This window comes from Vombatus ursinus, unplaced genomic scaffold (genome assembly GCF_900497805.2).
Source record: "Vombatus ursinus unplaced genomic scaffold, bare-nosed wombat genome assembly UNPS02014768.1, whole genome shotgun sequence".
NCBI classification, from domain to species: domain Eukaryota; kingdom Metazoa; phylum Chordata; class Mammalia; order Diprotodontia; family Vombatidae; genus Vombatus; species Vombatus ursinus.
Window position 1 is genome coordinate 20,723,433 of NW_020954546.1, and position 16,441 is coordinate 20,739,873.

Genomic DNA, 16,441 nt, shown 5'->3' on the forward strand with positions numbered 1-16,441 from the left:
TTACAGACAAGGAAACTGAGGCAGTGGTCACCCAGGTGGTGAGAATGCCGGGGCTCTGGAGGTAGTGAGTGCACCTCTTCGTACTACCAGCCTCTTAGTCACAGAGAAAGATGACAGCTTGGCACAGGAGCAGAAAAGAACACTGGATTTAGAGCCACAGTCTCTGGGTTCAAATCCTGACTTTGCCATGGAAATTATATATGCTGGGTTGGATGTTGGAGGCCCAAGATTCAAGTCCTATCTCTGATCATGTGTTACCTGTGTGACCTCAGGAATTTAATAGTTAATCCTCAGGATCTCAGTTTCCCCATTTGTAACATGAAGGGGTTCATCTAGATGGCCTTGGAGGTCCCTTCCAACGCTGAACCTATGATCTTATGACTTGGGTGACCTTAGGCAAGTCACTTAACCTCAGGGCCTCAGTTTCCCCATTTGTAGCAGGAGGGGGTTAGTCTAGATGGCCTTGGAGGCCCCTTCCCATGATCAGCCTACGATCTTACAATTCTGTGACTTGCGTAGTACTGTAAAAGTCAGTGCTTATACTTAGGGACAGAGAGAGGAGATGAAGCCTCTTTTCTTCCTGAGAGTTACTTGGACAATATTCTGGGGCTGCTTTTTAAGAAGGAGAATGAGTCTTTCTTTTTTTAAAGAGCCCCCTGGAACTTTTATACAAATTAAATGTCCATACAACAGATCGCCTTACAGGAAGGAACTAAACACATTCCCAAAGACTGGCTCAAGTCTACAGAGCTCTTATCATGGCACTGGCTTCCATTTCTTAGAAATGCCTTCTTTGTTATGTAATTACAAGATCTACTCTTGGCTGGGCAGAAGAGGTTAGGAAATGTATCTCTTTTGCCTTTTTTTTGCAGAGGTGGGGGACTATGGGTGGGGAGCATGGCATGTGCAGTATGCCTTGGTTTGAAATGTTTGTCAGTTTTAATGAACTGCATTCTTTGTCTTTTTCCTTTTTTATTCTTTGTTACAAGAGACAGCTCACTGGGTTGGGGAGTGAAGTGAGGTGAATATGGCAATACAGGGGACGTAAAAACAAAAAAAAAGATAGAAATTTTAAAAAAACCCCTATTTTAAATAAGGTCCTTCCACCCCCACCCTCTCAAACGAAATGCATCCTTTTTGGGAAAAAAATTTAAGCCTTCACCCAACAAACCCTAGCCATACAATCTGAAGGGAACTCCCTGACCCCTTCCCTACTTTAACCTTACAATGACTGGTGCCTTCTCAAGGAATGGTTCTGCTGGGCCCTTCTTATACATAAATTACTAACCTAAGCTCCTAGGAGCCCAGCATCCAGCCCAGCCCAACACAGGCAGGTTTCCATACAGGCTCCACATGGAATTCCAGCCTAACTTGAACAATCTAATTCTAGTTAGGTTCAGTTTCATCTGTTATTAAGTGCCTACTGCATGCAAAGTCCTGTGTTTCGGCTGATCTGAGAGGCAGTGACTAGAACTGGAAGGGCTTCATTTTACAGATGAGGATGCTGTGTGCATGGTCACCCAGGGAAGAAGCGTCAGAGGGTGGGCTTGAACCTGGGTCCTCCTCTGCATCACGTTGGTTCATCTGAGAGAAAAGAGGCCATGTTCTGTTTGACCCATTGATCTCCAGGTGACACTGAGCCATCTACATGGAGATGACACACAGCATTGGCCCACCTTCATCCCCTCTTCTCTAGCCCAACCACCACCTACCCACCTCCAAAAGGAAGGGAATTCTGATCCTATTATCAAAACAGAACTCTTCTCTGCTCCTCCGAGCAACAACCCAGACACCATTATTGTAACCAAAGGGCCCATTTCAGTTCTATGTCCTATCTTAGCATGCCCTGCCATCTTCCCCTCCTGCCACCCCAGCCGTGGAGATGCAGCAGTCATTGGACAGAGTCAGGAAGTCTGGGTCCTTCCTACAGCCTCTGCCATTAAAGTGTTCTGGAAGACACTTTCCCTGGCTGGGACTCAGTTTTGAGGAAGCTGGACTAAAGGATGGCTAAGGTCCCATCCAGTTTTAGCCCATATAAGTCTGTATCTTTACGTCTTCCTTGGCAATCCCAACCATGGGCCCCCTTCTTCTTCCCAGTATCTCCTTTCCCTTTTTTCTCTTGCTATGTGGCTCACAGGTGGGCTCCCTGCATCTAACTTTAAAACCTAAAGAGCTGAATTGTTAGTACCTTTCCCCAAAATAAGCATCTTTTTGTATCTTCTACAATGTGTCATTTTTCTCCTCTGATTTAATAGCTCTTGGTAGTGTTCCCCTCCCTATGCCCATTCCCCCTGGATTCTTAAATATCTTAATTATTAATCAGGTTAATATGGAGATAGCTAGAGTGCTGGGCCTGGCCTCAGGAAGCCCTGTGTTCAAATCTGGCCTCAGACATTACTAGCTATGTGACCCTGGGCAAGTCACTTAATCTCTGTTTGCCTTAATCCACTGGAGAAGGAAATGACAAACCACTCCAGTATCTTTGCCATGGACAACAGGGTCACAAAGGGTCAGACATGACTAAACAATGACAAATATATAGACAACCATGTCCTGTCCATTCATAAAGAACCTTAAAGTATATCCTAAAACATGTAGGCATCCCAAAGACTAAATGGATCACCAGTCACTCAGCCCCACTCAGGCACCAATCTGGACTTCCTGAGGATCAGAAGGTGACATCATAGGAGAAAGGAATAAGGATGGGGAGAGGACCTGATAGGTCATTGATACAGAGAATCCAGTGATCAGCAAACACCATCTGCCAATGGAGGTCTACGACTTTTTGGCAATTTATAGTTTCAGAGCAAGGGTCCTTAATTTGAGGTCAATGAGTTTTTACAAAAAAGATCTGATGATTGTATTTCAATATAATTGGCTTCCTTTATGTCTTATGCATTTTAATTTATGCACTGAAAGTCCATAGGCTTCCTAGGCTGTCTGCCCAAGGGATCCAAGACATGCAAAAAAAGGCTGAGTTACCTGGGAGCATTAAAAGTTAAATGACTTGCTCAGAGTCACACAGGTAGTAAGTGTCAGAGGCAGGACTTGAACCCAGGCCTTCCTGGCTATTATCCACTACTGTCTCTATTAGGAGAATGGGAAAGCTGAAGAGAAGAGTGAAGCAATTTAAAGATATTCTTGAATCTAACACTCAGGGTAACTCAGTGTAACCCTAATTCATATTTCCCAGGACCTAGCCCAAGTTCTGCAAGGCAAATGAGGATTACATGTCCTGTGCTTGCAATCCTCCTGACCTTTATCTGCTTTGTCAGAGCCTTCAGCTGCCGCTCCAGGTCCAACTTCTGTTCCTCCAGCTTCATCACGTTATCTAGAGAGAAGATGGAAGTGTTAGAGAGGTCAGCCCTGGGAAGGCCAAGCAGGCAGCAAAGAACCCTCAAAGAACCCTAATGGCTCTTCCTGCCTCCAGTTCTTCCCCTCCCCAATCCATCTCCTACTGAACTGCTTAAGCGATTTTCACGAAGTGTAGGTTACTCTCCTATTCCACAAACTGCAATGGCTCCCTATTGCCTCTAAGATCAAACACACACCTCTCTGTCTGTCATGATTTTCTTGATTTTATACTCGATACTCTTGATTTTATACCAACAAGCCTTAACAGGCTCCAAATGACCAGTGATATCACTTCAAATTCTTACCACTCTACAAAATTGGCTTTTGCTTGTGACTGGGGGGGAAGAAGATGGTACTTCTGTAAGAAATGGGGGAATGGGAGGATCAGGAACTCCTATGAAGATTATTAATTGGGGCTAGGTCCCTGGAGGAGAAGATGCAAACAAACATAAGGCACTGCAGGGATCCATCCATGTGAAGCATCTATTAGGTGCTTACTATGTTCCAGGCACTGTGCCAAGGGCTGGAGATACAAAGAAAAAACAAAAACAGGCCCTGCCCTCGAGGAGCTGCCATTTTAATGGGAGAGATAACATGTAAAGAACTAGGTATGTAGAGATAGAGAGTAGATGGGAGATATCCTTGGAAGGGAATGTGATTGCACCAGGGAGGACTGGAACAGGCCCTGCAGAAGATGGAGCTTGAGCTGAGTCTGGAAGGAAGGCAGGGAATCTAAGGGGGTGGAGATGTGGAGGGAGAGTGTTCCAGGCAAGGGGATAGCCGGGAAGAGGCAGATGGATCATCGTGTGGGAAGAATAGCAAGAAGTATAGTATGACTAGAGCCGGAGTACATGGAAGGGAATAATGAATGAGATGTCTGGAGAGGTAGGATATGGCTGGGAAACACAAAACAGAGTAATTTATAAATCATCCTGGTGGGAACAGGTAATCATTGGAGTTCCTGAGTGAGAGGGTGACTCTCAGGCCTAAATTTTGGGAAAATGGCATTGGCAAGAAACATGGCGGCTGTGTACCCAACTGGGAAACAATGTACTAGCTACTCCAATACTAATCAGCAATTGTCCCAACGGTCCATTCGTGCCTCATAATTAACAACAATAATAATAATATTGTGCTTTAAGGTTTACAAAGAATTTTACATATATTAACTCATTTGAATCTCAATAGCCTTGTGAGATAAGTACTATTGTTATCCCCATTTTACAGATGAGCAAGCTGAAGCAGGGAGACATGTCCAGGGTCACCAAGCTAACAGATATCTGAGGAAGCTCTTCCTGACTCAAAGTCCAGGGCTCTAATACCTAGCATTTACATAGCATTTTGAGGTTTGCAAAGCACTTTACAAATATTAACTTATTTTATCCTCACAACAACCCTGTGAGGTAGGAAGATGTTATTATTATTACCATTATCCCCACAAAAAAGCCACTTATTACTACTATTAATTAATATTTTTTAAATATTTGAGGATGCAGCAGGATGTAGTGAGAAGAATACAAAATGGCAGCCTGGGGATCTGGGCTCTGGCGCTAACTTGAAATGTCACCTAAAACATGTCCCTCTATTTGTCTGGGGCTCCTTGATAAAATGACATCAGACTACCTGATCTCCAGGCCTCTTTCAATCTCTACCCAAAGGGTCTGTTGCTGACTTCCAACCCTCTACAATCAAGCAAGTGGATGGATTTAAGGCTCCATACTTAATTCAACAAGCACTGATTTAGCTCCTGTGTGCCTGTGTTAGGCGGGGAGACAACCTCTACCTTCAAGGACTTTTGTGTTGCATTTCTTCTCCTAATGGCTCTTCCTGCCTTCAGTTCTTCCTCTCTCCAAACCATCCCCTACTCAACTGCTTAAGTGATTTTCCTGACATGTGGGTCACTCTCCTATTCCATAGACTGCAATGGCTCCCTATTGCCTTTAGGATCAAATACACACCTCTCTGTCTGTCATTTAAAACCTTTTACAGTCTGACCCCAACCTGCCCTTGAGGAACTTTCATTCTCCTGGGGAGATACAGTATAGAGGTAGGTATAATATAACCCAATTGGGAGGCCCACCAAGCCAGATGATGGGGTAAGGCTAGACAAAGTCTCATCCAACTTGGAGTCAAAGATTTTAATTGGAGACAGGCGCAATGAGGAAAAAACTCTGGCCTTCTTACTATTTCTCACATAACACTCTATCTCCCCTCTTCATGGTTTTACTCTGGCTGTTTCTCATACCAAGCATGCCTTCCCTCTTCAGCTTCACCCCTTAAAATCCCTCTTTTCTTCAAAGCTCAGCTCAAGCACCACCTTCTATATGAAATCTTTCCAGATGCCCCCACTTCCCCCTACCCCACCTCCAGCTGCTTTTCACCTTTCCCTTCCCGTCTTAATTTTGTATGTATTTTGAGATAAAAGGCCACCGCTTAGTGGAGAGAAAGCTGGCCTTGGAGTTAGGAAGACCTGTCACACCTCTGGCCATATACTGGCTCTGTGTGACCTTCTCAATGCCCCAGGAACCCCCTAAAAGCTCTGAGTCACAGGTGAGTGCTGATGTGGACTGGTAAAGAGCACTTTCTATTTCTAGCCAGGAGTCCCCTACTCCTGCACCATCACACTCAAATATCAATGGGGTCACACACTGTCTTGCTATTCAATTGTTTCAGTCCTGTCCCACTCTCCATGACCCCATTTGCGGTTTTTTTGGCAGAGATACTGAAATGGTTTGCCATTTCCTTCTCCAGCTCATTTTACAGATGAGGAAACTGAGGCAAACAGTTAAAATGTTAAAAACAGCGCCACCTAGTAACTCACATATTAACTTACAAAACTGCATATTAATATTATTTGCTCTATTATATTTTCTTTGTTAACTACTTCCTAATTATGTTTTAATACTTCTGGCTGCATTTGAGAGTGTTGTAACCTGCATACAGCCTGGCGCAGCATTTGGCACTTCTGTCCAACACCAATGAAATCATTCTTCTGGTCCCCCAAAAATATTATTTAGAGACACTTATACAGGAACATGCTATCTCTCAGTAGAATGTAAGCTTCTTGAGGGCAGGGGCTGTTTCATTTTTGTCTTGCCCGACGCAATACCTGGCATATAGTAAGTGCCTAATAAATGTTTGCTGATTCACTCTTCTTTGCATATAGCTGCCTTGAAGTTGTCACCTCTGATTAGGGAGGCCCATTCACGAGGCTTGGCTGTTACAGATCACTTCTTCTCAACACCCATGGAACCACACCCCCTGGCTCTTTTCTAGAACCTTCTGCACCAGATTTTTCTAGCTCTCCATTTATAGAGTGGGGTGCTCAGTAGCCAATCCCCAGCATCTTTCTTCTTATGACATCAGAGATGGGAAAACAATCAGACATTCATTCCTGAGAACCTCTGCTGCCCTATAAACTCCCTTCCTCCTACATCACTGAGCCACCCAGGTGCCCTAGACCCTGAAGGAGGTGGGAGCTTGGAGGACCGTGCCCATGCCAAGTCACACTGGAGCATCCTTCCTCCTGCACGCCCAAGGCCCATCAACCATGGCAACCCCAGGATCCTGCCCCTGCTCCCTTGGGTGTATGTATCCCTGGCTGTTCCTGCCCTTGGTCAGCCTTGCTTGCCCCTTTCCTTGGCTCCCAGGTATTTCAGGTTAGGCAAAACGCTTTCTCTTGCGGGTGTTACAAAACACTATAATAATGGCCTATTTCTTTTTGGCATCACTGAAGCATAGAATCATAGTTTTAGAGCTTAGAGGCCATCAAATACAAACAAACAAAATCTTTCCTTTTACAGATGGGGAAACTGAGGCTGAAGAGTTAAGAGACTTGCCAGGGTCACACAACTAGTAAGTGTCTGAGGCTGGATTTGAATTCAGGCCTTCCTGACTCCAGGCCCAGGCCTCTGTCTGCTGCTCCACCTAGATGCTCTGTGATGAGATGGGTGGTGGTTCTGGGGTGGGTGTGGGGTGCTCCAATTATTACTGGCACCAGTAGTCCTTTCCCCCTCCCTCCTCTTCCCATTTTTTTCTTTTTCGGCCTATGTTTTGTCTCTTCCTTTTTACAGAGCTCTGGCCCCGTGGATAGCTCTTTGGGGGACGCGGGACTCAGAGAGGCCAGGGAAGAGCGTCTCCATCCAGGGGCACGTTGAGACTCTGGCTCCCAGCCTCTGGTCCTCCCAGGGGTGTCAACGGAAGGCCTACTGCATCTGTTGGAAGGGAAGACTCAGCAAGTGTCCAAGGTTAAGACACAGGGAGACCCTGGAGCCCAGATACCTGGGCTGTGGATGAGTCTTCTCAGACTGGGCTTTATTTCCTGGTCTCCTCTTCAAAGGTGAAATCAGAGGTCCTCTCTGAACTCCAGACTCTTTCAATCTCCCCCCCCTTACCCCAAGTTATTAGGATCACTTTTCTTGTACAAGTATCAGTAAGATGGGGGTGAGTGGGGGACTTCTTTGTCCATGGAGATTGGGAGGATGAAACATTACAGGTCTTCCTAACTCCAAGACCAGCTTTCTCTCCACTTAGCCATGACCTTTTATATAAAATACATACAGAATTAAGATAATGGGGGAAAGGTAATATTTATTATTATCTCATTTGATCCTCACAACAACCCTAGGAGGTAGGGGCTATTATTACTCCCATTTTACAGATGGGGAAATGGAGGCAAACACAATCACATAGTTTACTAGCTATGTGTCAAAGGCCAGATTTGAACTCAGGTCTTCCTGACTCCAGGCCCAGAATTCTAACCACTGTACCACCCAGCTGCTCCTAGAATAAAAGAAGGTAGTAACCAAGACATGCTAGGAGCAAAGGTAAAGCTTGCTTTATATCTTCAGAGATTTTTAGAAATTTGTTGTTATTATTGAGTCATTTTTCAGTGACCCCATTTGGGGTTTTCTTGTCAAAGATGCTGGACTGGTTTGCCATTTCCTTCTCCAGTTCATTATATAGCCTGGGAAACTGAGGCAAACAGGGTGAAATGACTTGGCCAGGGTCACATAGTAAGTGTCAGAGGCCAGATTTGAATTCAGGAAGGATGAGTCTTCCTGACTTCAGACTCCAAATTAGCTGCTGTGTAAAGGTGATTACTGATTGTGACTTTAAAGGTTGCAAGCTTATTTGAAAGAGTCTGCCTTCCAAAGGTGGAGAGGTTTGTATGTACGAACAAGGATTTAAAATGAACCAACCAATGTGGCACCAACCAGTAGAACAGAGACAAGGGAATCCAGACAATTACAAAGGTATACAGGGAGTGCAGTGGATAGAGTGCCAGGCCTGGAGCGAGAAGGAGCTGAGTTCAAACCATATCCAGTGTCCTTGCCAAGAAAACACCAAATGGGGTCACAAAGAGTCGGACACAACTCGCCTACCACCAGAACAGCGTGATATAGACAGGTTTATACAGGTTCATGAGAGCGAGCTGGCCCTGCCGTGGTGGAGACAGGAATTGCCTAGGAAATTCAGAACGCCATTGTGACATTCATCAGCTGGGTGGCCCAAGGCTGGGGGTTCAGATTCTCAGAGCCTCAGCCAATCCATGCAGCGGCTAAGGGCATTGTTAGAGGCATCCCAGGTCCTCCTTACATAGAGGCCAGAAGAATCAGGGCCTGTTGGCTTTAGGACAGTTGTTTGGGGAAACGGGACCAGGGCTCGTGGCTGTCTGACATTGTCCTCTCCGGAAATGACAACTCATCTGAGAAATGTATGGAAAACACCTCACTTAAACAGGCTTGTCTTAAGATTGTGGGGATTTTTCCCCCTTCTCTTGCTGGGAGAACTATTTAGAGAGAATGGACCATCTCCACGGCCACTAAGGGGAAATCAGTTTATTTGTCAGCGCGGAGGAGTGAAGAGAGCTCTGGGCTCAGAGTCGGGAAGACCCCGGGTTCAAATCTTGCCTCACATACTTACTAGTTGGGAGTCACTTTAACTCTCTGGGCCTCAGTTTCCCCCCTGTAAAAATCATTTTATAAATCAGTAAGACAGTAGGTAGTCTTGGTTTATCTTTCACTTAAAAGCAGTGAGTTACTAAACCAGCTCTGTCTATGACTCCACAGCCTAATTTAATTTACAATGAAAAGCACTGATTTCAAGATGATTAAATAGTGTTCAAATCTGTCTTCTCTATTAGTTGAAATGTATTCGCTGAATTGCACTTGACATCCCCTAAGGTCCCTTCTAGCTCAGTCATGTCTAACTCTCCATGACCCCATTTGGAGTTTTCTTGGCAAAGATACTGGAGTGGTTTGCCATTTTCTGTCTATTCTGCACAATTCTGTCTATTGGGCCTCCTGAGAGTGGAAGGATGTACCATATGAATGGTGAAGTCTGGAAGAAATTGGGCACAATACAACGATGTACCTCTAGGGGCACTTTCAGGGATGAAGGGTACAAGCATCCCTAACTCCCAGCGGGGAAGGTGAGACATGCAGCTGACTGAGGTTGGGACCCCAGTGAGTGCTAAGCATGGGAGCCTGCTTCTGGAGACCATGCTTAAGTGACTTCAAAGGTTCTTTTGTGGACATGTGTCCACAGATGAACAGTAGCAGGGAGATGGATGGGGATAGGGTACCAAAGACCCCTTCCCCCTAAAATTAGCTGGGCTCATCCTTCAAAATGGGCTTTTCTTTTTTTTTTTTTTTGGTGAGGCAATTGGGGTTAAGTGCCTTGCCCAGGGTCACACAGCTAGTAAGTGTCAAGTGACTGGTCTGAGACCAGAGTTGAACTCAGGTCTTCCCGACTGTAGGGCCAGTGCTCTATCCACTGCCCCAAAATGGTTTTTCTAGCCCTCTCTTGTATACTTATGCAATCAATTAAAGAGAGGGTGATGAATTTGAGTCTATTAACCCCAAAGAATAATGTCTGAATGGTGGGAACTCATGATTGGGGATTTATGTATTTCCAACTGTTAAGAGGTGGTTGTGGCCAAAAGTAGATACAGAACTGACCAGAAGAGCCAGGTAGACCTGGGTTCAAATCCTACCTCTGACATACTTGCTCTGTGACCCGAAACAAATTACTTAATGTCTCAATGCTCCAATTCTGCAAGACCAGTTTCAGAGAAGGTGCCAACCTGAATTAGGAGAGGGAGTTCCCTACCAGTGAAATCACAGGTCTATCCCTATCCATCCAGCCGCTGTTGTATGGTTAAATCAAACTTGGCCCCATTTGGTGTGTGTGTGTTGAGGGTGGGGTATCTCTGGGCCCAGGTGTAATTTTTTTTTAACATTGTCCTCTTTCCATTTTTGACTTGGAAGGCTCAATTATCACAAGCTGCTTCTGTTCTAGACAGGCCCCTTCCTTAGCACCCCTACCCTGGGCCTTTCTGGACTCTTCCAGGCTGGAATTAAGAGAGCTGGAGCCTTGCTAGCCCATGTCCAGCATCTCCCTGTCTGTGACACCAGAGATGAGGAAGAAGAAATCATCTGTGGACCTGAGCCAAGACCCGCCCCTCCCTATAACATCCATAGCCCTGAGCTGAAGCTGTCCTCATGTCGGAATGATGCAGGACTCAAGCATCCCTTGCACTGAACTAGAAGAAACAAAAAGAGTTTGGCATAACCTGGATATACCAAGTCCAGAAGGTGGCTGGCTACTTGGAAAACCACTGCTGATTGCCTTACCCTGATTGCCTTGACTGGGGACTGGCCCTGGTCATGACCTTCACATCCCTTTCTTTCTGTCCCCCCTCACTCAATTGTCCATGTCAAGTAAGTTATCCTTGACTGTCCCTATCTCAGTTAATTCCAGCTAGTGACACTGACTGTCCTTTTGTGAGTTAAAACATACCCATGATAAAGGCCTCTTGCTTTTAGCATCGCTGGCTGGTCTGACTCTTTGGTGAAAACTCTTTAAGCAGATTTAAAAGACTGGGAGATGCCTCCATTCATGCTTCTGGTTGGGGATTGTCCTAGAGATCCTCTGAGGCCCCTTCCAAGTATGAGATGCTATAAGTATTTGAAGCAGCTCAGGGCCGCAGTGTGGGTTAGTGAAAAAAGTCCTAGTTCTGGAGTCAGAAGATCTGGGTTCAAATTCTGCCCCTGACACTCACTGCCAACCTGCGTGACCTTAGGCAAGTCACTTAATCATCCTGGGCCTCAATTTGCTCATCTAGGGACACACAAAGGTCCCCTGCAGCTCCGGGTCTAGGATCCTGTGTTCCTAAAGGTCACATAAAAGTCAATTGATTTTTTTTGTTATTATTTTTGTTCTTTGTTGTTGGGCAGCCAGATGCCACGGTAGATAGCATACTGAGATGTGGACTCAGGGAGAATTGAGCTCGGATTTGGTTTCAGACTCTTAACTAGCTATGTGGCCCTGGACAAGTCATTTAATTTCTGTCTGCTGCCTCAGTTACCTCATCTGTAAAATGGAGATAATAACATCTACCTCCCAGAGTTATTGTGAAGACCAAATGATATGATTTTTGTAAAATGCTTTGCAAACCTTAAAATGCTATATAAATGTTAGCTATAATAGCAATGATGATGATGATGATGATTATATTGTTATATCATCACAATATGATAAGCACTATTGTCATTGGCATCCCTATTATTATTCCAATGACCTCCCATTTGGGGCTCTAGGTCCATCACCCTCCAATCATACAAACAAGAGAGATGAATGTACTGTTTGAGGCTCACTATAAATCAGTCACTGCTTTGATTTTCTCTGGGGTGTGAAGCCCTATTGACTCCCATTGTCCCATCTGCTCAGCTCCACAAAACCAGACCGGCTTTCTGGATACATTTTTTTACTTGCAGCCAATTGTCCAGGCTGGTGGGACAATGCCGCCCAAATTCCGTACCAGGTCTCAGCTCTGCACTGCCCGTCAGTGTTATTGGGTGTACCCTAGCTACAAGGTGATACCCGACTTCATTCTTCTTTCATTCTCTCTGGACACAGAACTAGTGTTTGGAAGTGAACTTGGACATCAGCTGAGGATGTCCTGTAGCATCTTCAAGTCAGGCTGAAGCAACTGGGGTAACTCTGCTTTGTAGCACCAGGGACTAGAGATGTCCAAAATGCAGCCAGAGGACCTGTGACACTCCCCAGTGTGGGCCCAAACCAGATTCAAATGTAATTGGGAAATATTTAACAGAACCAAAACAAATACAATAGAACATAAAGAATGTCAATATACGGTTTTCTGAGTCAATATGAGGCCTCAGGGATCCATTTCTATTGGACTCTGACACCACTGGATTAGACCATTGATGAGTGCCATTAATGTTGACACCGTGATAGCGATGGGGTGAGGTTTTTTAGGCAACCAGAAATATTCAATACAATCGGAAGATTGGGAGTCCTTAGGTCTTATGCCAATTTTACTGATGAGGAAACTGAGGAAATAATAGTCATTTTCACTTCCAAAGGCAATACCAAAATTAATCAGTAGATTTCCAGTGGTTTTGGGAATTACTAGGTATTAATCTAATTTTACAAGTGAGGAAATTGAGGGGGAAGTATAGCCTATATATAATTTAATAGTCATTTTAGTTACTGAGGAAAGAACCAAAATTAATAGATTCCTAGTAGACTTGGGAAACCTGATGTCTGATTTTTTTTTTTTTTTTTACTGAAGAGGACATAACTAAGTAACCAAAATTAATTAGTAGATTCCCTAAAGAGCGATGAACATTCCTGTGTATGAGTTTTTTCACCACAAAGATAAGACCTATTTCATGTGGCAATCTCGGAAACCTTATCTGGACCAATGTGGAAAGTGTCTAGCTAGATAGCCAGGTGGAGTACCAGACTTAGGAGTCAGGAAGACCTGAGTTCCAATCCAAACTCTGACACTTCCTAGCTATGTGGCCTTGGGTAAGTCACTGAACTTCTGTCTCAGTTTTCTCATCTGTAAAATGAGGATCATAATAGCATCTGCCTCTCAGGATTGTTGTAAGGATCAAATGAGATATTTGTAAAGTGCTTTTCAAGCCTATATAATGAATATTCAACATGATTTAAAGAGTTATCCTGGTGGTAGCTATTATTATGTGTCAGTTGCCCTTCTTATGTCCTTCCCTAATCAAGGTAAATGACTGGCTTACACACTGACCATTCAGGTGCCTCAGGTTTGGGGGGCATGGTACTACTGCCTTCGCCACACTGCCTGGCCTCCCCAGTGATCGATGTTCTAGGCAATCTCATTGGTCAGTTCACTTAATATTGAGACCACTCTCACCAAATTGTTCTTCCTCCAGTGACCAAATGGTACCCACAGCTACTGTCACCAACCAATCAATCAGCAATAAGATTAGGTTCATAAGATCATAGCTTTAGAGCAGGAAGGGAATTTGGAGGTCACTGACTCCAACCCCCTCGTTTTACAGAGAAGGAAACTGAGTCTGCCCAGGGAGGTGAACTTAGTTGAGGCTTAAGGTCACACAGTACTAAGTAGGACCCTAGATTTAGAGCTAAAAGGGATGTTGACAACCATCTGACCCAATCACCTCATTTACAGATTAGGAGTTTGATGCCCACATATGTCTTGTACATATGTAATTATTTACATGTTGTCTCCCCCTCTAGAATGCAAGCCCCCTGAGGGCAGGAACTATTTTTCCTTCGTGTGCCCTCTGCCTAGCAAAGAGCAAGTGCTTAATAGATGACAGGCTCTAAGGCCACCTTCCATCTCTTCTGTATCTACCTTATATGTACAAAGTTGTCTACATACTGTTTCCCCCATTAGACCGTGAGCTCCTTGAGGGCAGGGACCGTATTTTTGCCTTTCTTTGTATCCCCAGTGTCTAGCACAGAATAAGCACTTAACAAATGCTTGTTGACGGGTTGACTAAGGGATGCCAACATGAGTACGTCCTAGCCTCGAGAGGGGAGGGAAGGGCAGGTACAAACCCCAAAGCACGATGACAATGACAGCAATGGGCAGCGTGGTCGTTATTGCTATGAATGATTCTTACAAAGAGGTAACGACAGGACTTTGCAAAGTAACAGAATTCCAAGCGGCAGATGTTTGACCTCATCCACACTCTCCTGTGGCTAATGGTTTCTGTGCAGGCGCTTGTGTGCTCCTCCCCTTGCAGTGGGGGCTCTCCTTGTCACTTACTTTCGAGTTCGCTAATCAGCTGGTTATTGTGTAGCTTAACGGCTCGGTGCTGCTCCACCTGATCTTCCAGCTCAAAGATGGTCTCCTTCATGTCCTTGATCTCGGCGTCACTCTCTGAGGCTTTCTCTTGCAACTGCAGGCTGGTCTGGTTCAGCTGCTCTGCCTGCCGGTCACAGACCTCTTTTAGGTAACCACATTCCTTCTCCACCTAGAATAAAAGGGAAACCTCCTATTAATCCCAAAGGCAAAAAGTTCCCAGATACTCCAGCAGCAGACACCAACAAGAAAGCGACATTCTTGACTTTGGAAGGGGCTGGCTTGTGAGAGGTAGTTTCTCATCAAGGAGGGGATTTCAAGGAGAGACTTTCATATTACTTTCATCTGTTTTGTACATATCCTTTAAGAATTCCTCGCTTTCTTTAAAGATCAGCTCAAGGGGCAGCTAGGTGGCACAGTGGATAGAGCACTGGCCCTGAAGTCAGGAGGACTTGAGTTCAAATCCGGCCTCAGATCAAATACTTGACACTTACTAGCTGTGTGACTCTGGGCAAGTCACTTAACCCCAATTGTCTAAAAATTTAAAAAAATAAATTAATTTAAAAAAATAAAGATCAGCTCAAGCATCACCTCTATGAAGCCTTTCTTGATATGCTCAACTATCTGCACCTCCAAGAGACTACCTCCTACTTACCTTGCTTATGTTTTCTATGCACATGTTTAAATTTGGAATAAAAATAAATAAACATTTTAAATAGAAAGACGGTAAGGAAACAGATAGAATTTAAACCCTGGGCCTCTGGCTTCATATCCAGTGGCCTCTCTGTTATAGCCGGTCAAACTCTCTCCTTCAAAAGATAAGGAAATGTAAGCTTGGGAAGGATAGGTACTTTGCCAGAGGTACACTGATGTTAAAAAGTAGAACCAAAAGTCTGACGCAGGTCCTTGGCTTCCAAATCCTGTGCTCTTCCTGTTCCTCCAGGAGATTACTAAACTTGTGTGTAAAGTGAGAGTAAATTGGCACTCTCCCATGAGTCCTGTATCTCTGACTGTGTGACCTCCCCTCTGGCCTCCCCTCTGGCTGCTCAGAGGCCTCATTCTCACTCACCTCCTGCTTCCTGGCTGAGCTCCAGATGGGCCAAGCTGCCAGCCCTATAAGGTGTGGCTATATTTTTAAAATTCATATTCCCTGAAATTGATGTGCTTTGGCTGAGTGGGCCTTTTAGCCTGCACTGTCCTCGTGGGTAAATGAATGAAGAGCTGACAAAGAGACGGGGGCTGGGAGAGATGGGGAGAGAGGAGCCAGATTGCAGAGAAGAAAAAAGGCTTCTTAAACCACAGGTCCCCTGTAAAGAATCCCTTTGGAACTCTCCAAGACCCCACTATATTCAGAACTCAAGAATGTAGCAGAAGACACTAAAGGTTACAGAGATGACAGAAGGACGGGACAGTGTGGACCAGTGGAAGGGGTCGTGGAGGACCTGGGGTGCAGGGTCGTGATCCTAGCTCTGTCTCTGACTGCCTCCTTTAGGCAGCAGCATCCTTGAGCATGAGACACAGAACTCAAAGGGACCTCTGAGGGCATCGAGCCCAAGCACCCATTATACAGATGAGGAAACTGAGACCCAGGGAGGAGAAGGGATTTGCCCAATGACTGTCCAAGGTGGAGTTTGGACCCCGAGCTAGTTGCCTTTCTACTCCTACTATGCTAGATTAAAAATTAACCAGAAAAAAGTAATAAACTAATTGTCAAGAATGAGTGGGTCAAAGAACAAATCATCTGATAGCGATCGATAATTTCATTAAAGATAATGATAATGAGACAATATACCAGGGCTGTTCTCAGGGGAAATTTTATATCTCTGCTGCCTCAGCTTCCTCTTCTGTAAAGTGAGGGGCAGGGGGGATGACTATGGCTCCTTCTAGCTCTAAACCTATGATATTCAGATCCCTCTGTCTCTAAATTCAATTTCACCACCACATTAAAAATATTTGATATATAGG

At 44.8% G+C, this 16,441-nt stretch overlaps 1 protein-coding gene across 5 annotated transcripts in view; it reads right to left on the bottom strand.

Moving 5' to 3' along the window:
• Nucleotides 1-16,441, bottom strand: part of SPECC1 (sperm antigen with calponin homology and coiled-coil domains 1) — a 289,999-nt gene that overhangs the window by 122,625 nt on the left and 150,933 nt on the right. For all 5 annotated transcript variants that reach the window (XM_027861937.1, XM_027861938.1, XM_027861936.1 and 2 more), the window contains 2 exons: nucleotides 14,441-14,648; nucleotides 3,258-3,331 (listed from right to left, as the gene is read on the bottom strand). In XM_027861937.1, coding sequence (XP_027717738.1) covers nucleotides 3,258-3,331; nucleotides 14,441-14,648 — 282 coding nt within the window. The remainder of the gene's footprint in view (nucleotides 1-3,257; nucleotides 3,332-14,440; nucleotides 14,649-16,441) is intronic.